General features: G+C 40.1%; 2 protein-coding genes and 1 long non-coding RNA gene across 6 annotated transcripts in view; 2 read left to right on the top strand and 1 right to left on the bottom strand.

The window, feature by feature from the left end:
- Window positions 1–22163, bottom strand: part of LOC106094403 (uncharacterized) — a 198472-nt gene that overhangs the window by 173283 nt on the left and 3026 nt on the right. For 3 of the 4 annotated variants that reach the window (XM_059366224.1, XM_059366225.1, XM_059366226.1), the window contains exon 3: window positions 17187–17234. The exons of the other annotated variant lie outside the window; for it this stretch is intronic. In XM_059366224.1, coding sequence (XP_059222207.1) covers window positions 17187–17234 — 48 coding nt within the window. The remainder of the gene's footprint in view (window positions 1–17186; window positions 17235–22163) is intronic. 4 annotated transcript variants of the gene reach the window in all.
- On the top strand, window positions 270–8335 carry LOC106094408 (uncharacterized). The gene is made up of 2 exons (XM_059366228.1): window positions 270–563; window positions 8180–8335. Exons 1-2 carry the CDS (start codon window positions 315–317, stop codon window positions 8240–8242), a joined length of 312 nt encoding a protein of 103 aa, XP_059222211.1. The 5' UTR covers window positions 270–314; the 3' UTR covers window positions 8243–8335.
- On the top strand, window positions 11608–12091 carry LOC106094409 (uncharacterized). Its single transcript, XR_001222551.2, has 2 exons — window positions 11608–11886; window positions 11962–12091. It is a non-coding gene; the product is annotated as an uncharacterized LOC106094409 (long non-coding RNA).

A 22163-nucleotide genomic window follows, 5' to 3' on the forward strand; every position in this document is an offset into this window, starting at 1 on the left:
GTGCCAACTGTGATATTCAACAACTGCGTCAAATACAGTCCAAATGGGACTATAACCAGATATAGCTCCCATAATTTAGCAGAATCCTTGGTGGTGGGTTCTCAAGATTCGGCTCGAATTTTAAATTTTTTTTATTCTCTATCCCACTGTGACTTTCTGCCAGTGCATATATTTTTTATGCTTTTATTTTAAATAATGTGGAAGAAAAAGTTTTTATCGTGAACATCAGAATAAAAAGAAATGCTATGATTGATTTGTTTCAGTATCAATTAGTAGAGCTACAAAGTACATACGCATCATAATCGAATAATACAATGAACAGGTTGTTTGGTGTTTTCGTTTTGATTTTCTTTATATGTGTCATTGGATGTCAAACCGCTGTCATATCTGATGCCAATGTACCACCCTATGGTAATGAGGCATCGTCAAGATTGCAGAAACGATCAGCGATGCCTCATGCGGATATACCCAACTGTCACGCTCTCAGACATGATGGAAGGTGTGCAACTCAATTCGGGGGAATAAGAAGTAGAGGACGCTCCAATGCCATGGCATACAAAGGTGTAAGTATTTGTTACCACTGTAACCTATCAAGAGTTGATCGAATGAAACATATGTAGCTTGTGAACCAATGGTCATAGAGAACAAAACTGTTATAATCCACACCATAATGGTACTATTTTCACTTTTTAGTCGTGATTAATCAACATTTGTAACTGACATCAATACAATTTTAAATGAGTGCAAAGAAGAACTTTGAATTAATTGCTAGGTAATCAATTAGTGGCGTATGGTTTTGTGCAGTCGGTACTGCTCGACTCGACTCGGTACTGCTCGACGATTTATATACCCCCGACAGATGGGGGTATATAAATTTTGTCATTCCGTTTGCAACACATTTCAGTTTTGAGACCTGTAGCCGATTGAGCTACAGTGAAAGAACCATTTTGTACTTTTTAAATCTTTTAGTTCCCCAACATAAATTTCCCAGTTGTACCTAAATGCCAAATTTCAGAACTCCGAAGCCGTAAAAAAAGTATCAAATAAAGTCCCAAACTGTACCAATTGCGGTACTAAACGTAATATCTTTGCGAATTCCGGTAGTATTTTTAAATATTTATACTTAAACCTATAGAATGCGGGTATATTAGTCTAAGCATTCCGTTTGTAAAGCCTCGAAATATTGGTCTGTGACACCATAACGTCGGGTCGATCTAGCCATATCCGTCCGTCCATCTGTCGAAATAACGGTAGTGGTCGAACTCGTGAACTAACCGCTTGAAATTTTCGGACATATCGGATAGAAATTTGTAACAAAAACTTGTGCCTTGACTTGCAGCATCAATCCCAAGTACGGTCCTAGTCGGTATATAAACTATTATAGCCCCCATATAAACCGATCCCCGGTTTTGAATTCTTGAGCCCATAAAAGACTCCATTTTCATACCATTTGGCTGAAATTTGGAACACAGACTTGTGTTATGACTTCCATCGTCCTTGTCAAGTACGGTCTTAGTCGGTGTATAAACTGTTGTATCCCCAATATAAACCGATCCCCGGATTTGACTTCTGGAGCCCTAGAAGCCTTAATTTTGATCGGATTTGCCTGAAATTTGGAACAAAAACCTGTTCCATGGCTTCCAACATCCATGGCAAATACGGTCTTGGTCGGACTATAAACTGATATAACCCCCATATAAGCCAATTCCCGGATTTGACTTCTTGAGCCCCAAGAAACTCAATTTTCATCCGATTTGGCCGAACTTTGAAACAAAGACCTTTGCTATGACTTGCAGCATCCACGCCAAGTACGGTTCTAGTCGGTCCATAAGCTGATATAGCACCCATATAAACTTTGGAACAAAGACTTGCGTTATAACATCCAGCATCCACACCAAGTTCGATCCAAATCGGTCTATAAACAGATATAGCTCCCATATAAACCGATCCCCCGGTTCGACTTCTTGAGACTCCAGAAACCTCAATGTTCATCTCATTTGGCGGAAATTGGGAACAAAGACTTGTGTTATGACTTGCAAGATCCATGCCATGTACGATCATAGTCGGTCTATAAACTGATATAGCCAACATATAAACCATCCTCGGATTTGGCTTCTGGAGCCCCTAGAAGCCTCAATTTTGATCCGATTTGGCTGAAATTTGGAACAAAAATCTGTTTCATGACTTCCAATATCCATGGCAAATACGGTCTTGGTCGGACTATAAACTGATATAGCCCCCATATAAACTGATCCCCCGTTTTGACTTCTTAAGCCACTAGGAGACAAATTTTCATCTGATTTTGCTGAAGACTTGCGTTACGACTTCCAGCATCCACACCAAGTTTGATTCGAATCTCTCTGTAAACAGATATGGACCCTATATAAACCGATCCCCCGGTTGGACTTCTCGAGCCCCTACAAGCCTAAATTTTCAACTGCTTTGGTTGAAATTCGATCCAAAAACATATTTTATGACTTACAACATCAGTGCATGATTTTAACCGAATCGGTCAATAGGTGATATAAGCCCCCTAAGTACCGATATGACTTCTTGAGACCAAGTAAGCCTCAATCAATTCCCGATTTGATTTCTACAAATAATTCAAATACAAACGCTGTTAATAAGGGCACATTTTTAGCGGAATCCATGGCGGTGGGTACCTAAGATTTGGCCCAGCCGAACCAAGCACGTTTTTACTTGTTTTTTTTAAACCTTAGTTTTTTGAGACGCTCATTAATTAGAGTCCAAAATTGCTATTGTAGCCCTCCTCGTTTGTGCTAGGCAAACATTCACTATTTCGTTGTTTTGTAATCTGCATCACAGGATGGGGGTATACCAATTTCGTCATTCCGTTTGGAACACATCGAGATATTGATCTGAGATCCAACAAATTATATATATTCTGGATCGTCTTGACATTTAGGTCGATTTAGCCATGTCCGAAAGTCTGTCTGTCTGCGAAAGCCCGCTTATTGTCGAAGGAATAAAGCTAGACGCTTGCACAAATACTTCCTATAGGTGTAGGTCGGTGGGGATTGTAAATCCGGTATATCGGTCCATGTTTTGATATAGCTGGCATATGAAACGAACTTCTTGAGCTTCTAGAGGGCGCAGTTCTAACAGTTAGCATGAAGTTGTTTTGCTATGACTTTCAAAAACGGAGCTTAGTATGGTCAAAGTCGGTTCATACAAACCGAACTTTGATGTTGACTTCTTGAGCCCCTAGAGAGCGCAACGAGTAACAGTTGCGCCCTCTAGGGTCTTAAGATGATATTTTGAGTGACTTATTTTGATATGACTTTCAAAATATATGCAAAGTATGGTTAAGTCGGTTCATAACCTGAAATAGCTGCCATATAAACTGATATCAGCCTTGAATTCATGAGCCCCTAGAGGGCACAATTAAAATTTTGCATGAAGTGTTTTGCTATAACTTCCAATAAGTGTGCAAGGTACGGTTCAAATCGGTTTTAAACTTGATATAGCGCCATATATAAACCGATCTCGGATCTTGACTACTTTAGCCTCTAGAGGGCACAATTATTAATCGCTAAAATTTTGAGAAAAGTATTTTGTTTTGTTTTGACTTTCAACAACTATATGAAGTGTGGTCTTAACCGGCTCAAAACTTGATATAGCTGCCGATTATACATCTTGAACCTCTAGAGAACGCAATTATTATAAGATTTGTCTGCATTTTTACCTGAAGTGTTTTGTTATGACTTCCAACAACTGTGCTATGTATGGTCCAAATAGGTTTATAGGCTGATATAGCTCCCATATAAACCGATCTCGGATGTTAACATCTTGAGCCTCTTGATAGCACAATTCTTATCCGATTCGACTGAAATTATGCATGAAGTCTTTTGTTTGATTTCTAACCGTAATACCGAATATGGTCTTAATCGGATTATAACCTGATATATCTCCTATATAAACCGATTTTCCTCCTTAGCCCCTATAGGATGCAATTCTTATCCAATATGGCTAATTTTACATATGTCGCTTCGGTATAGCTTCCACTAACTGTGCTACGTATGATCTAAATCCATTGATTACCTGATATAGCTCCCAATAAGATACTCTGAGCCATTGGAGGGCGCAATTTTTACCCGATTTACCTAAAATTTTGTAGGTGGCATTCCATATTGGTCAATAACTTGATGTAGCTCATATATATATATTGTAAAAGTCATTCAAAGAACTTGACTAAGGGTAGGGTATATAAGATTCGGTAAGATAACTTGTTTTTGTCTATAGGCAGATAATGTTCGAAGATGGGCTATATCGAACTCTCGATATATCCCCCATATAAATCGATCTCCTGATAAAAGGTTTAAGACTCATAAAAGCCGATGTTATTGCTCAATCTTCTGGAAATTTGGCACAATGAGAAATCTACGCAGAATATGGTTTGGATCGATCTATGTCGATGTCCGGATTGGGCCCATCAAAGGTGCATTTATTACCAGATTATGATAAAATTTGGCGCAGTTAGTTGTGATAGGAGGCCACTATGGTGCAATAGGTGCAAGGCACCCTGGTACAATAGCTAACTAAAATTTAATGCAACGCATTTATCTTAAAGCAAGTGGAAAGGATGGGTATGGCTGTCCACATTGTAGATTCTCAAAGCGTGGTATCCTTTCGTCGGTCTCAATAATAGCACGGTTCTGCAAGCTGATATCCGAGCGCCCACCAATGCTAAAATTTCTATAGTACTTACATGAGACCTGCAATTGTTAATGTGACCAGAGCGGTTAACTCGAAGATCGTGTTGAAATGGAAAGGAGAGTTTACCGAGGATGCTACATGTTGTATGACACTGATTATTAGGTGTCTTTTAGCTGCGAAAGCCGGGCAATGACATAGGAAATGCTCCAACATCTCATCATCTTTCCCACATGCCCTACACATGCAAGTGAGCTCGTAGTCCTATGTGTCCCGTTATGATACCGAAAGCTATACTGACCTCCTTTTTACTTCCTTTCAGCAATAGCATCTTCTTCTCACAATCCGGATCACCCCATAGGATTTTCGCCGTCCTACCGACTGTGTTCCGTTCCTCGCACACGCCCTTAACTCGGATTGCGTCGACCTGAAAGGCTTCGGGTTAACCAAGTTTATTGACGGCAGTTCTCTGGCCCTCACTGCCACTGTCTGCTTTCTCATTCCCCCTTACTCCGCTATGACCCGGCACCCAAAACGATGCGGATCATACTTTTCTCAGAGAAGGCGTTAATCTGTTTCTTACATTCCAAGACTGTTATCGTGCTAGCTGTCATTGGCCCTTATGGCCGGTTTACTGTCCGTAATACCACACCACCTCACGCGGTCCGTGATCGCTGGTATCTCCTCCTGCAGGACTGTATTATGGTCAGACTGTCTAAAACAGATCTCAGTCCTTGGGCTCTCAATGTAGACCCCCAGGCCCACTCTGTCCTCTAGCTTCGATCCATCCATGTAACATGATCTTCCAGATGACAATACTAGGGCTCCGTCAGTCCAAGACTGTGCCGCTGGCAGCAGTGCCTCGCATTCTTCATCCATTCTCCCATCGTCTTAAGTCTCATAGACGCAGTGGTCTGTATGCCAATCGACCGGCCCTTATGGCCGGTTTACTGTCCGTAATACCACACCACCTCACGCAGTCCGTGATCGCTCGTATCTCCGCCTGCAGGACTGTATTATGGTCAGACTGTCTAAAACAGATCTCAGTCCTTAGGCTCTCAATGTGGATCCCCCGGCCCACTCTGTCCTACAGCTTTGATCCATCCATGTAACATGATCTACCAGATGACAATACTAGGACTCCGTCAGTCCAAGACTGTGCCGCTGGCAGCAGTGCCTTGCATTCTCAATCCACTCTCCCGTCGTTTTAAGTCTCATAGACGCAGTGGTATGTATGTCAATCGATCGGATATCTAGAATAGTCTCCAGCACCCCAGTGGGTGTGGTCCTCATCTCTCCCCTTTGGCAAAACAACATGTTCTCTGAACCTGTTGTATGGTCCTTATGTTGCACTTTCTCCCCATAGCAGTCCACCAAACTACTGGGGCGTAAGTAAATATAGGTGTAATCACGCCCCTGTAGAGCCAGTGGACTATCCTCGGATTAAGACACTATTTAGAGCCTACGGGCCGTCTACATAGTGCCCAACATCTGTGAGCCTTCTCGGTATGCTCCTGAATGTGACACTTCCAATTTAGTTTCCTGACCAAGATCACACCTAAGTATTTGAACTTGTCGGATATCGAAATCCTTTTATTGAGGAAACATGGTGCTTTAAATTTGCCCACCTTCGTCTTCCTCGTGAACAGGTATTTTTGATTCTTCTCTGAGTTAACATTGAGATCCCTGGGTCTAGCTCAGTCATATGGCATATGCAAGACCTTTTCGGACCTTCTGCATAGCTGGTTCGGATTCTTACCTCTGCAAATTGCAAATTTTGCCCATGAACATTTCATTAAGGAACAGGGGCAAACTTCTCACATATCAATGAGTGCAGTCCGATTTTATAGCCGAGTCCATTTTATAGCCGAATCCATTTTATAGCCAAGTCCGAACGGCGTGCCGCAGTGCGACACCTCTTTGGAGAGAAGTTTTACATGCCATCCTCACAAATGTTGCCAGCATTAGGAGGGGAAAACCACAACAGAAAATTTTTTTTGATGGTCTCGCCAGGATTCGAACACAGGTGTTCAGCGTCATAGGCGAACATACTAACCTCTGTCTGCATAGAAGACATGTTCAAATCCCTCCTCAATCAGCATCCGTAATAGGTCATTTATGGTGGTCACCCATAGGAGTGGCGATAAAATGCCCCCCTGTGCCACTTTCTCCCTTATATTTATGTCATGGGACATACATTTATCCATCTGTTCGTTAGTATAAGGTTTATTCAGTCTCTAATGACCCGGTCCACTCTGTACTGGTTTAGGCATTGGATCAATGCGTCGGTCTGCACATAGTTAAACGCCCCCTCGATGTCATTGCAAACTGTTAATGTATGCGTCTTGGCTTCGCAGGATTCTTCTATTTTTTGCACAAATTCGTACAGGACAAGTCCTAATGGTGTTTTATGCAGACACCTGCCGTGTTGGCTTAATCCTGCAGGGCTCTTAACCCACGCTATGCATGGGCACCAATTCGAGTTCACGTTTCTTGGACATGTTCTCCCCCTTGGTTAGGAGCGGAGGACTATATAAAACTCCTTCCGATCTATGTGTCACGGCACCCGTTTGCATTGCAACTCTACATCGAACTTGCGCTCTACCCGCGATTTGGGTCAAGACCACAGCTAGCACTTTACTCCCAACAGGGGCCTCACCATAGTCGAGCTTGGATCGAAATCCTAGGGGCTCCCGTCTCTCGTGGTTCCAGATTAAGGACTCCGGTCAGACCTCGTAGCCGAAGCTACTACCAGTTGAACCCCATACGGTTCCGGACTGGAAACCTGACCTGGTGTAGGGCAGTCCTCACCGACCTTCCCTTGCTATAGGCATGCTGTTTGTATTTGAGGCCATCATGTTCGCGTATGACGCCGAACGCCCGCCTTTCAATCCCACCGTGAACATCAGAAAAATTGTCAACGGCGATTATCCTAATGCTGGCTACATGTGGTATCCTGGCATGTTAAAACTTTTCTACCAAGTGGTGTCGCTATGCGGCACGATGTTCGAACTCAGCGTAACAAAGAAGGCCCCCTATCACTGAGTTAAAAGTTTAATTGGACAGCACTCATGGATTTGAGAGGAGTATCCCCTGTTTCTTTTTGGAATGATCATGGGAAATTTAGTAGTTAGTAGATGTGATAGAATTCTCTACATCTGTGCCGAATGTGGTTCAGAGGGGTTTATATTTTGATGTACCTGCCATTTAGACTGATCGCACGACTTGGTTTAGACCCCTCAAACTCCGTGCCGTGTTTAATCCAGATCGGACAATATTTCAATAAAATAAATACATAAATAAAATTATAATTGATTCCTAAAGGATGCATTTTTTCATCGAATTTTTATGCAATGCGCTTAATATATACAATCGAGGTAGTCTGATTTTAAAGTTCGGCCCAGTCGAACCTAATGCCTTTTTACTTGCTTGTAATTTATAAAAACAAATTTTTCCTCTGACATAATGTTAATGCTAATTTTACTACTGCTATTTATGATTTCAGGGAAAGACGGTAGAAAAGAAAACTGGTTTTTGGACAAAGGTTGGTGACTGGTTTAAAGGATAAAACTTCTACAAATACTTTATGCTTTTTTGCTGTAGCAGGTTTCTGAAAATAAATTTTATTTCAACACAAATAAAATTTGATATGCTTAAATTAGCCTATATTTGTTTTATTCTATTGTGCGGGAAATGCAGGAAATATTTCCATCGCAAATAAAATCTTAACAAATGACAGAAACACTTCTTTTACTCTGATCCATTATGATTGCAGCAGTGGAGTCTTTTGAAAATAGTCGTCCTCTTCGAGAAAGGAAATCTGCCCAACAAAAACCCTGGATGACCGGCGAGATTCGCATAAAGACCGCAGACTTTATAACAGAGCTCGTCGTAAGAAAGCGGAAATTTATTGGGATGTGTACTACACACCGCTCAAGAAATACAATAAGATAATCAGAGCGGCAAAAAGTGCCTCCTGAAAGCTTTTCTGCAAAAAGGTCAATAGCGTTAATGACGCCGCCAAGTTGAGAAGGGTTCTCTCAAAAGCTCATGCCAAAATCGAAACTTTAGTAGACGATATGGGAGTGAGAACAGAGACAACGGAGGACATATTGAGGCTTTTGATGAAAACGCATTTTCCACAGGATACGACTGGACTCACGGAGACACCGGAATCTTAAAATAATGAGGTTGATCGAAGGCTTATCATTACGGAAACTATGGTAACGGAAGCCTTGAGGAGCTTCAAACTATTTAAGTCACCCGGACCAGATAGGATATTTCCGGCGTTTTACACAAGTAGATGGATTATCTGGCGCCCCATCTGTCCAATATTTTCACCTCTCCTATGGGTGATCACCATGAATAACCTGAAATGAATGCTGCCTGAGAAGGGATTTGAACCCGTGTGCAACGCAGATGATGTTATAATACTTCTAAGGGGTAAGGATCCACACCAGCTATGCAGAAGGGACGAAATACTGGACAGATGGCACACGACTGGGCTAGACGTAGAGGTCTCAATGTTCGCGAGTAAGACGAAGTTGGATCTAAGCATACATCGTTGCGCCAAATTTCAGCCAAATCGGATAACAAATACATATTTTATCAGCCTATGATCCTAAATCAGGAGATCAGTCTATCTAGCCCCCGCCCCTGATTAAATCAAAATATAGTCTGATTTAGCCCATCTTCGAACTTAATCCTACGGACAAAAAAGTATGTGTGCAAATTTCAACTCAATATCTTCATTTTTAAAGACTGTAGCAGGATTTCAATAGACTGACGGACGAAAGGCGGACGTATAGACCATAATATGACCTTATATGACGGGAAAATTTTTTTAACAAAATTTCATTAATTTCGTTTTCTTTACACCAATCCAACTTTCACCTCTTTCCTAACTCGAGCTGGAATTTTTTCTAAGACAGCTGTCTTCTACTTTTATACCCATTCGTCGTTAATGGGTTAATTCGTGAATCTTTAAATTAGATAGTAGTGGTGCAGAAGAGTTCGATTATAACCTTGGTCACAATCAGAGGTCGCAATGTGATCAGAATTTGAATTTCGTGTAAAATAGTGGGTATCAGCTATGTTTTCCAAAGTAAAACTGAACTGTTCTTTTTTGGGATAAGAAACATTAATCTGAAATCACGTTTGATAAATAAATCACTCAATGATAGACATTGAGAATGACACTGAGCGAGACTATCAAATGCTTGACGATTTCGAAAAAATAAAATAAAAATGAGTAGAAAATACGAACTCCAAAAACTGTACAAGCGTGCTAAGTTCGGCCGAGCCGAATCATGGCAACCCACCAATGGTACGGTTTCATCCAAATCGGGTGAAAAATGCTCCTTTTATGGGCTAAATACCCTATATCGAGAGATCGGTCTATATGGCATCTATATCCAAATATGGTCCGATCTGAACGATATTCAACAAAAAGGTGGAGAGGGGTACCAGAACTCGCTGTGCCAAATTTCATCTAAATAGGATGAAAAAGTCTCCTTTTATAGGCTCATTACACTATATCGGGATCGGTATATATGTCAGTTATATCCAAATAATGTCCGATCTCTACCACATTTGACAGGAATGGGTAAGGGTCTACCAAAACACACTGAACCAAATTTTATCGAATTCGAGTAATTAATTGATCTTTTATGGCCTCAATACCCTATGTCGGGAGATCGTGTTGTCGGTCTAAGGGCAGCTATATCCAAATATAGTCCGATCTAAACCGCACTTCACAAAAATTAATAGGGGTCTACCAGAACTCACTGTGCCAAATTTCATCGAAATCGGATGAAAACTGACCAATTTATTGCCTCAAGACTTTAAGTCTGGAGATCGGTCTATATAGCGGCTATATATAACTAAAATACGATGTTATGAGATCAAAAGGTCAGGTTTCTATACAAAGAATATGAAGTCATCAAAAATTGCTTTGAAAATTTTTTATCCCAAGATATGTATCTGCAAAGTTATAAATACGCAGCTTTTGGGTATAAATGGGTAAATACCCCGGTATTTACTCAATTTACCGGGTATATCTACAAATCGGGCGATCGGTTTATATGGGAGCTATATCAGGTTATAGACTGATTTTGACCGTACTTCATACAGTTGTTGAAAGCCATAACAAAACACTACATACAAAATTTTAGCCAAATCGGACAAAAATTATGGCTTCCATGGGCTCAAGAAGTCAAATCGAGAAATATGGGATTTGAACCGATTTGGACCGTACTCGGCATAGTTGTTGGAAGTCATAACTGAACACTAAATGCAAAATTGCAGATAAATCGGATTAAAATTGCGGCTTCCAGGGGCTCAAGTCAAATCGGGAGATCGGTTTTTATGGGAGCTATATCTAAATCTGAACCGATATAGCCCATTTGCAATCCACAACGACCTACATCAATATTAAGTATCTGTGAAAAATTTTAAACGGCTTGTTAAACGCGTTCGACCGCTATCGTGATTTCGACAGACGGACGAACGGACATGGCTAGATCGACTTAGAATTTCGCGGGGTCCTAGAACAATACTTTGAGGTGTTACAAACGGAATGACCAGATGAGCATACACCCATCCTATGGTATTGCGTATAAAAGCTTACATATAATCGCTGTGGACTTTTCAGCGGGAAACAATTGCAATAACTTGAGATCTGATCTATTCAAAATGTTCAACAGCTTGAATCTTCAAAATTTGCATAAATGATCGAAGAAAAACCATATGGGTTCGAAAAAATCTTGCTGTAATTTCTCGATTACCATCTTTACAGTTTCATATATGCTATTGGTTTCCAAATATAACTGGCCATGAGTTCTGTAATAGCAGACCACATTTGTATTTATAAATAATTCGTTACACCCACAACAATGTATTTCAAATTGAATATGAGAACCTATTGCAGTCAGCAAAAATTGGCAGTCTTCAACTGAATCGTATAACACCATGATGTATAAAAGGTTTCGTTCTTTATTTTTCCTGCTAATTATCTTTGCTGCAGTTGGATGTTATTGTGAATTCAAGTCTGATGGAAATTTAGAATCGTCTAAGCTATTACGACACCTAACGAAACGCGCCATCTTTCATAATGTGCCCAATTGTAAAGTCTTACGATATGACGGAAAATGTGGCTCTAGTGCAGGTTTGTTAAATCGGCGAGGTAGTGTTGTGGCCAAACCTTACATACCGGTGAGCAAGATTATAGAGTGCATTCATTATTTCATATTTATAACACCAATAAATATTCGTATGTGTTTCATTTAGAAAGCTGTCTTATGAAGATACGTAAGCTATGGATGATGCCCGATGTTGTTAACTGATGTATTGTAGTTACATGTAATATGTTTAAATATAATAAAATTAAAATTTAGGACGGGCATATGCTCCTCCATCATAGGATGGGTATATGCTAATTTCGTCATTCGGTTTGTAACACCTCGAAATATTTATCTAAGACCTCGTAAAGTACATTTATTCTTGATCGTCGTGACATTATAAGTCGACTTAGCTACATTTGTCCGGCCACCTGTCGAAACAAACAATTTATTTATTTTATTTATTATTTGTTTTGTCCTACAAAACAAGATAAATGTCTTAAAATTTACAGTATAGGATTACAATTATTGAAAACATCTCCAACTTAAATTTAATTAAAACTTTAACAAATTAAATTGAAAATTAGAAATACTCAAATATTAGAGACAAACATGATTTAAGAAATACCAAAGGTAAATTGATTAAATTTGATTTAAATTTGATTTACAGATTTTCAATTAGAAATGTAACAAAATTAAATAAATTAAAATTAAGTAAAAAAAAAACAATTGAGAAACAAACCAATAATTATGTAGAAAGGATATTTGAGTAAATTTAAGAGACAGTACCCATGTTTTGATAAGTCGAAGTTTATAAGTCGTTTTTTTAATGTAACTACGTTGCTGATACCATGTAACTTATAAGGAAGAGTATTCCAAAGACGTATTGCACCAATGAAGGATTGTCATTCCGTATCAAGGGTATAATTCTTCTTCTCCTTCTAGATCTAGTAAATTTGAGACGATCAAACAGATATTAAGGTTCCTGACTGTAACAACTATGCTGATACCTTGTAATTTGTAAGGAAGAGTATTCCCAAGACGTAATGTACCGACGAAGATTTGCCATCCCGACACAAGGCAGTAAATGGAGATAGGACGAAATGGAACGGTCTCAACTCCCACAACACATTGTAACACCGATCAGATAAAGACAATGGAGATAGTTGGTAACCACAACCTTGAGATTGTCAGCAACTTTATCTACCTCGGCATCCCCGTAACCGAAAGTAATGACACCAGTTTTGAGCTAAAGCGAAGAATAATGCTGACAAACAGATGCTACTTTGGATTAAGTAAGCAGTTTAGAAACAAGGCCACCTCTCGACAGATGAAGATTACACTATACAAGACATTGGTACTACCCGTCTTGATATATGGTTCTGGGTACTTGTGAAAGCAGACGAGGCAGTGCTTGAAGTATTTGAGAGAAAGATTCTTCGTAAAATATATGGACCAGTTTGTGTTAACGGAGAATATAGGAGACGTATGAACCACCAACACATGTATCAAAATACAATTATACCATGTATCAAAATACAACGGTTTTTTGAGGGCGAACACGGTGGTGCACGCAAACTGTAATGACCAAAAGCCCCATAAAGATCAAATGGTGGGAGACACCTCGAATGAGTGCAGAAAATCGAGCCTCTTGGAACGCTATTCTGCGTTCGGCTAGTGAAACAAATGTTCTGTCATAGCCAGTTAAAGTATAGTAAGTATGTAGATGAGAGTGTCCCAAAAAACAAATAATATTTTTGTTTAAAACGCATACCCTCCTTTTGATTCCAATAAGCAAAATATGAAGTATTATTCGAAATTCGCTGAGATTGCGAATTTCGAGGGAAAAAAGATAAATACCAGTGAAGAAAGACAAAAGTCGGGCGGTGCCGACTTTATAATACCCTACACCTAACCTGTAAATACAAAGTGGGAGCTATGTCTATTTCTGAAGCACTTTTGATGGTCCTCGGCCGATGTTTTCAGTTGGGTTATTAAAATACCTGTATCAAAATTCGAGTAAAGCAAATATGTTCAAAATGTAATAACTATAGTTGGCAAATGACAACAGATTATCCAAAATCAGACGAACATATAAATGGGAACTACATCTAATTCGATATTGACCAAACTTCTTAGATATTGTGGTATTGATCGAGGAAAGCGTTGTGCACAATTTTGGCAAGATTGGTCAATAAATGCACTTGGCTTTGGAAGCGAAAATCGGGCGATATACATATATGGCAGCTATATCTAAATCTGAACCTATTTCTATGAAGTTCACCAGTAATATTAAGAGTCATAAGAAAATCCTTCCTGCCAAATTTCGAGAGAATCGGTTAACAAATGAGCACTTTATTGCAATATTTCTCAAAATCGGACGAACATATACACGGGAGCTATATCTAAATATGAACCGATTTCGACCGAACTTTATACATACTGTGGAAGTCGTTGAGGAAAACGTTGTATAAATTTTTGGAAAGATTGATCAATAAGTGCGCTTGCAGTGTCTCTAGGAGTGAAAATCTGGCAATAAATACATGATAGCTATGTTTAAATCCGATTTCTATGAAATTAACAAGTAACTTCGAGAGTCAAGTAAAAATCCTTCTTACACAAGTTCAAGAGAATCGGCTAATAAATGACCATTTATTGCATTATTACTGCAAATCGGACAAACAGATATATGGGAGCTATATGCAATTCTGAACCGATATCTATCAAATTTTCCAGTAATGTCGAGAGAAAAATCCTTCCTACTAAATTTCGAGAGGATCGGTTAATAAATGACCACTTTATGGCATTATTACTGAAAATCGAACGAACATATATATGAGAACTATATTCAAATCTAAACCGATTTTTTTCAGTTTCAATAGGCTTCGTCTCTGAGCCGAAAAACATGTCCGTACCAAATTTGAAGATGATCAAATGAAAATTGCGACCTGTAGTTTGTACACATATTAACAGATAGACAGACAGACGGACATAGCTAAATCGAATCAGAAAGTGATTTTGAGTCGATAGGTAAACTTATTAATGGATCTACCTCTCTTCCTTTTGGGTGTTAAAAACAAATGCACTAAGTAATAATACCCTGTACCACAGTAGTGGTGTAAAAATGCAAATTTTGCCCTTGAACATTCCACCAAGGAACAGGGCCAAACTTCTCACATATTAATGAGTGCAGTCCGATTCAAGTTTAAGCTATAGCGAAGTTTACATGGCATAGAACCTCACAAATGTCGCTAGCATTAGGAGGGGGAAAACCAATGCGGTGGCTTCCCCACAGTAGTGGTGTGGGGTATAAATATCCATGGTAGTTGGTATACAATGTTCGGCCCGGCCGAAGTGAACAAATTTTTATACCCACCACCATATGAAGGGGGTATACTAATCTAGTCATTACGTTTGCAACACCTGTCGAAATCACGATAGCAGTCGAACGCAAAAAGCTAGCCGCTTGAAATTTTGTACAGATACATAATATTGATGTCGGTAGTTGGGGATTGTAAATAGGCCATATCGGTTCAGATTTAGATATAGCTTCCATATAAACCGATCACCCGATTTGACTTACTCACTTACAAGCCGCAATTTTTGTCCGATTTGGCTAAAATTTTGGATGTACTGTTCTCTTTCGACTTTTGACAATGGGTTCTAAGTACGGTCCAAATCTGTCTATAACTCCTTGAGGCCTTACAAGCCGTAATTTTTGTTAAATTTGGTTGAAATATTTCATGTACGACTTCTAACAATTGGGTTCAAGTACGGTCGGTATAGGTCTATAACCTGATATAGCTCCATATAAACCAAGGTCCCGGTTTGACTTCTTGAGCTTCTACAAGCCGCAATTTTTGTCAGATTTGGCTTAAATTAAACACGAAGTGTTTAGTTATGACTTCAAACACCTCTGCCTAGTACGGTCCAAATCGGCCTATAACCTGATATATCTCTCATATAAACCGATCTCCAGATTTGACTTCTTGAGTCCTTACAAGGCGCAATTTGTGTCTGATTTGGCTGAAATTTTACATGCGGTGTTCTGTTTCTACTTTCACCAACTAATTATGTCCAAATCAGTCTATAACCCGATACAGCTCCCATGTAAAGCTATCTCTCGATCATCCTGGTTCGGTTCCTAGAAGTTTTAATTTTTGCTGGTTTGACAGAAGTTTGGTATGTAGAATTAAATTATATACTTCAACTAAATTTATTTTGTATAAATTTTTAGCGGAATCTATGGCGGTATTTCCCAAGATTCGGCCTGGCCGAACTTGGTATGCTTTTACTTGTTACTTCTTTTCTTATAGTACATTCAGCTTGAAATATATACGAGGGTTGCCTTTTATATTTTGGGATTGGACACCCCTTGTGTTGCAATCTGCCAACTGACAGCTTTATAGTAAAGCTTAACATTTTTGAAGTTAAACGTACTCAGAACGGTTTGACATACGAGCGCAATTTGTGTTGTTTACAGTAACCTTAAAGATTAATCTCGCCCAAAAAATGGAATTAAATCGTGAACATTTTCGTACGATTATTTTTTATAACTTTCGATGTGGATTAACTCAACAACAGTGCATCGATGAACTTAATTCAATTTTTGGCTATGAAGCTCCATCAAGGACCATTGTTTATCGATGGCATTGTGAATTCAACCGAGGTCATAGTTTACTCCAAGACGAATTTCGTGAAAGTCGTCCAATATCAGTTAGTTGTTGCTCCAAAAACCATTGATGCTGTGCGCCAACTAATATTACAAGATCGCGATGTGACCTATCGTGAGATTGAGACATCCTTAGGCATTAGTGGGACCAGCATACATTCAAAATTGCATAAACATTTGATCGTCAAAAAGATTAGGTCGCGTTGGATCCCACACGATTTCTCAATCGCTCAAAAACAGGCATGTTTCGATTGGTCAAAAGTAATGCTCCAAAAATACGAAACAACTGCATTATTGAGCACTCAAAACATGGATTGATGAGTCATCCGCCGTAGAGTACAGACTTGGCATAGAATGACTTCTTTTTATTCCCGTACGCAAAAAATAAAATGAGAGGTCAACTTTTTTCAACATCTGAAGAAGCGGTCGACGAGTTCAGAATGCATGTTTTGGAGATACCTTAATCAGAGTAGCAAAAGTGCTTCGACAATTGGTTCAAACGTATCCAAAAGTGTATAGATCTTAATGGGGAATGTATTGAAAAATAATAAAGCGTTTTTCAATGATTAATATTTTTTTGTGTTCTCTAATCTCGAAATATAAAAGGCAACCCTCGTACAACCTAAAATGCATGTATTTGTGATGTTCGTCAAGTTGGATAGTACTTTATTGGATTTCTTAAGACATACTATTTCAAATTTTTAAAAAAAATGTTTTTTTACCAATTCGTAGAATTTACAGGGCTGTCCATTAAATATTTTGATATTTTGCTGAAAAGAAAAAATGAAAAACAAGGTAAAAACAAATATGACTTACAAAATATAAGAAATGGGAACATAAAAATAATTTAAGGACAGGTCGGAAAAGGAAAAGAGATTTAACCTTTCTGATTCCATTTAGCCATGTTCGTTTGTGAATCGATGTATTCTTGAAACCAAGGTACTGTTCGCAATTGTTGTCCAGTGGTCAAAAAATTTTAATGGTATCACACATTTATGCACCAAGAACGACCGATATTTAATTTGGTGAATATCGGTTCAGATTTAAATAAAGCTTCCATAAGTATGTATTGCTATATATATCTTTTCTTATATATAAAAATTAATTTGTGTTTGTTTGTTCCGTATAGACTCAAAAACGGCTGAACCGATTGCCCTGAAATTTTCACAGATTTTCACAGAGTCAAAGGATAACGAATGATATGTGGACACAAAAGGTTGGTTGTGAGCATTCTAAAATTATGTGGCCTAATCTAGACTTCAAGAAGTCTACTGCTCTGATGTCGCTGATAAGCGTAGACGTCACAGTCATGGTGTCCGTCACGACAAGTCACTGTTTGATGGGAAGAAATGCCGACAGACTGAAGGTTGCCAGTAACGACCTTTGCCGAAGCTGTGAGGACTTCGAAGAAGAAGAGACTTCAGGACATATGCTGTGTGTGTGTCCCACACTGGCAGTCAAAATGAGTTACACTTTGGGTTCTCATTTCTTTGAGAACTTGTCTGATTTAGCGGATGTAAACATACTCAAGTTGTTGGGCTTTTAAAATCGATCTGGATTGTTCAACGGAAGGAACTAGAAGACATTCTTCTTCTCCTGTTACTGTGGTATCGCAATGGACGAAAACATACTCTAACTCAACGGGAAATGGGGCAGGTCCCAAGCCTATCACGGGATAGGGACCGATCCCAGTTCTCGTCACCGTACATGGAAAAAACCTATCACTTTTATAAGCGGGTTGTGGCTCGAGGTGACGATTTGCCACCACTCAAACACCGTCGGATAGGTCCTGGGACAGTTCGAAAAGGATAAGCACACTTTGCAAGTATTTTTAAGGAAGATCAGATTAGTTAGCAAATATATTTAACGGATAAGCAATTTTCAACAATAATTAAACGATTTTTTAAAAAATAATTAAGAATCATAAATTCTGACAATTGAAATTTTTCACTTTGTAGGATATGTCCTGAAATAGATAACTAATGATTCAGTATAGAACCGGTATATTTGGGGCCATTGACTACACATTTCCCGTAGGGAACTTACGCTTAATGGGCTTAATGGTAATTAAGTTTAAAATACATGTAGCCAACATTCGTGATTTATGGTAAAATTTATTCGCGGTATATTCTCACATTCACTTTCATCGGCCTGATATTCTAGGTCTTTGTGAGAACCATGTTATGAGGATTCTGATCCACCGAATTTCCAGGGTTTTTACATCCTATTTCTTTTTGTTTCCCACAGAGGCCTTATGGTATGTGTATGTACGTGATAATAAAGCGTTCCAGAGACAACAACATCCAGGGCCACAAGATCCAGAAATTAAATATCTGCTTTTGAAGGCCACCGTAGCACAGAGGTTAGCATGCCCGCCTATGACGATTAAAGCCTGGGTTCGAATCCTGGCACGACCATCAGAAGTTTATTCAGCGGTGGTTTTACCCTCCTTATACTGGCGACATTTGTGAGGTACTTTGCCATGTAAAAACTTCACCCCAAAGAGGTGTCGCTCTGCGGCACGCCATTCGTTTATCGTCGAGCTTAAAATTGAAGCGGACAGCACTCATTGACACCCCTTCTGATTCAATTAGTAAGACTTTAAATGGTTTTCTTGACAGTGAAATCGTTGTTGCTAGGGACTTCAATGTCCATAACTCCTCATGGCTTTCCCATACGACACATGCGACTCCGGAGGGCCAATACGCCGAGCTTTTTGCCGCACAGAACGAATTGAGGCAGCTATTGAATGAACCGACACATATTTCGTGTGTTCTTGGGCACCAAAACAATATTCTCGACCTATTCCTAACTTTGCATGTACAAAAGTGTGAAGTTAATATTCTTGCACCTCTTGGCAACCCGCTTCATCCCCAGCCCCAAAACGTAGATTTTTCATATACGCCCAGGCAAGTTGAGCCAAGCTCAATGTTTTTTTTTTAGCATTTTAATTGGAAACTTTGTTTCATATATGACTACTACCAACTCATATCAAAGGATAAGAGTTGGTTTAACTAGGCATGCAGAAATGCTGTCAGATGGAAAGCAGAGGTATTCAGCAACTGGCGTCTGAACAAAAGCGCCATTACTGAACTGCTGCGCAAACAGGAAGGAACTCGGTGTGTCAAGGTACTTTGATGCGAAAAGTTTCTTTAGGTCTATGTGCCAAAGTTAAGGCTTCTCCAAAGGTAAGTAACAGCCTTTGGTCATTTGTAAAAAAAAGTATCCTGACTCTAGGTAAAGATGACCAAATATTTACTGAAACGTTTGATAAAGCTAATGTTATGATTAAAATTTTTGCGGGATATTTATCCTTGCCAGAAAGCAATCATCCTCACCCTGTGATTGAAGGCTTATCTGGTTCGCTGCGCCAGTAATTCTTTCGAACGGGTATAACGTAACAAATTGCAATTTGCCCGTTCATAGTTACTCTTCATCCCGTGCTACTTAAATTTATCGGCTTTGTGCTCTTAAGGTTGGTCTTTGCTGCTATCGGTATGAACTCTCCGGTTCTAAAAAAAGATGGGCTAAAGTATATAAGGGGCAGTGCCGCAATCGAAACAAGTTGTATTAACATATTTCCTGGTGTTTGCCCAGCGATACGTTCGCATCCGCGACTCGTTCGCATCCACGCCTAACTCGCATCCGCGCTCAGCTCGCCTCCGCGCTTAACTCGCCTCCGCGCTCAGCTCGTCACCACGCCTAGCTCGCATCCGCGACTCGTTCGCATCAACGCCAAACTCGCATCCGCGCTTTGCTCTCATCCGCGCCAAGCTCATATCCTCGACAAGTCGCATCTGCGAATCTTTCGCATCTTCACATAGCTTGCTTCCGCGCCTAGCTCGCGCCCGCGATCCGTTCACATCCTAAGAAAGCATATTCGGCCGTAGATAGCTTCTTGTTCCATACTCCCTCCCCCTGGTAGATATCTTTACATCCCGTAGACCATGTAGTAGTGACACATGGAATCCTAAATATAAAGTTGTGTCTTTGTAAGTATACGTAGAACGCACCTGCCTTTCCCTACCACCGAACGAAAAGACGTCGTCACCGCTTCCGTCAACCCCAAACCCAGAACCGAAGACGACGATCCGGAGGTCAGCCAAGCCTGTGCTCAGTTGCCCAAGGACAGTTCGACAACAAGGCGTCCGCGCTTAACTCGCATCCCCCACTTGTTCGTATCCGCGAATCGTTCGCATCTCCCACTTGTTCGCATCCGCGAATCGTTCGCATCCCCCACTTGTTCGCATCCGCATCGCATCTGCGCCTAGCTGGCGTCCGCCCCTAGCTCGTATTAGCGATTGGTTCGCATCCTTAGAAAGCATATCCGGCCGTAGATAGCTTGTTGTCCCATTCACCTTCCCCCTGCTAGAGATACTTTCATCCCGTAGACGTTGTAGTAGTGAAACTTCGAATATTAAATATAAAGTTGTGCCTTTATAGGTATAGAATGCACCTACCTTTCCCTACCACCAAACCAGAAGACGCCATCCCTGAACCCAGCATTGGCATTGTTGTCGAAACGTTGGGATCGGACCATCCACCACTTCGGTGAGAGTAAGGTCGTAAAGCAGGCCACCGTAGCACTAGCATGTCCGCTTATGATGCTGAACGCCAGGGTTCGAATCAACGGTGGTTATCCCCTTTTAATGTTGGCAACATTTGTGAGGTACTCTGCCATTTGTGAGGTGCTCTGCGGCACTTTGCGCTGTGGGGAATTCGACCTTAAAAGTGTAGGTAAATTCAAAATTTAAATTTGAAGCTAAAGGGTGATTTTTTTGAGGTTAGGATTTTCATGCATTAGTATTTGACAGATCACGTGGGATTTCAGACATGGTCTCAAAGAGAAAGATGCTCAGTATGCTTTGACATTTCATCATGAATAGACTTACTAACGAGCAACGCATGCAAATCATTGAATTTTATTACCAAAATCAGTGTTCGGTTCGAAATGTGTTTCGCGCTTTACGTCCGATTTATGGTCTACATAATCGACCAAGTGAGCAAACAATTAATGCGATTGTGACCAAGTTTCGCACTCAGTTTACTTTATTGGACATTAAACCAACCACACGAATGCGTACAGTGCGTACAGAAGAGAATATTGCGTCTGTTTCTGAGAGTGTTGCTGAAGACCGTGAAATGTCGATTCGTCGCCGTTCGCAGCAATTGGGTTTGTGTTATTCGACCACATGGAAGATTTTACGCAAAGATCTTGGTGTAAAACCGTATAAAATACAGCTCGTGCAAGAACTGAAGCCGAACGATCTGCCACAACGTCGAATTTTCAGTGAATGGGCCCTAGAAAAGTTGGCAGAAAATCCGCTTTTTTATCGACAAATTTTGTTCAGCGATGAGGCTCATTTCTGGTTGAATGGCTACGTAAATAAGCAAAATTGCCGCATTTGGAGTGAAGAGCAACCAGAAGCCGTTCAAGAACTGCCCATGCATCCCGAAAAATGCACTGTTTGGTGTGGTTTGTACGCTGGTGGAATCATTGGACCGTATTTTTTCAAAGATGCTGTTGGACGCAACGTTACGGTGAATGGCGATCGCCATCGTTCGATGCTAACAAACTTTTTGTTGCCAAAAATGGAAGAACTGAACTTGGTTGACATGTGGTTTCAACAAGATGGCGCTACATGCCACACAGCTCGCGATTCTATGGCCATTTTGAGATAAAACTTCGGAGAACAATT

This window comes from Stomoxys calcitrans, chromosome 4 (assembly GCF_963082655.1).
Source record: "Stomoxys calcitrans chromosome 4, idStoCalc2.1, whole genome shotgun sequence".
Taxonomy (NCBI): Eukaryota; Metazoa; Arthropoda; class Insecta; order Diptera; family Muscidae; genus Stomoxys; species Stomoxys calcitrans.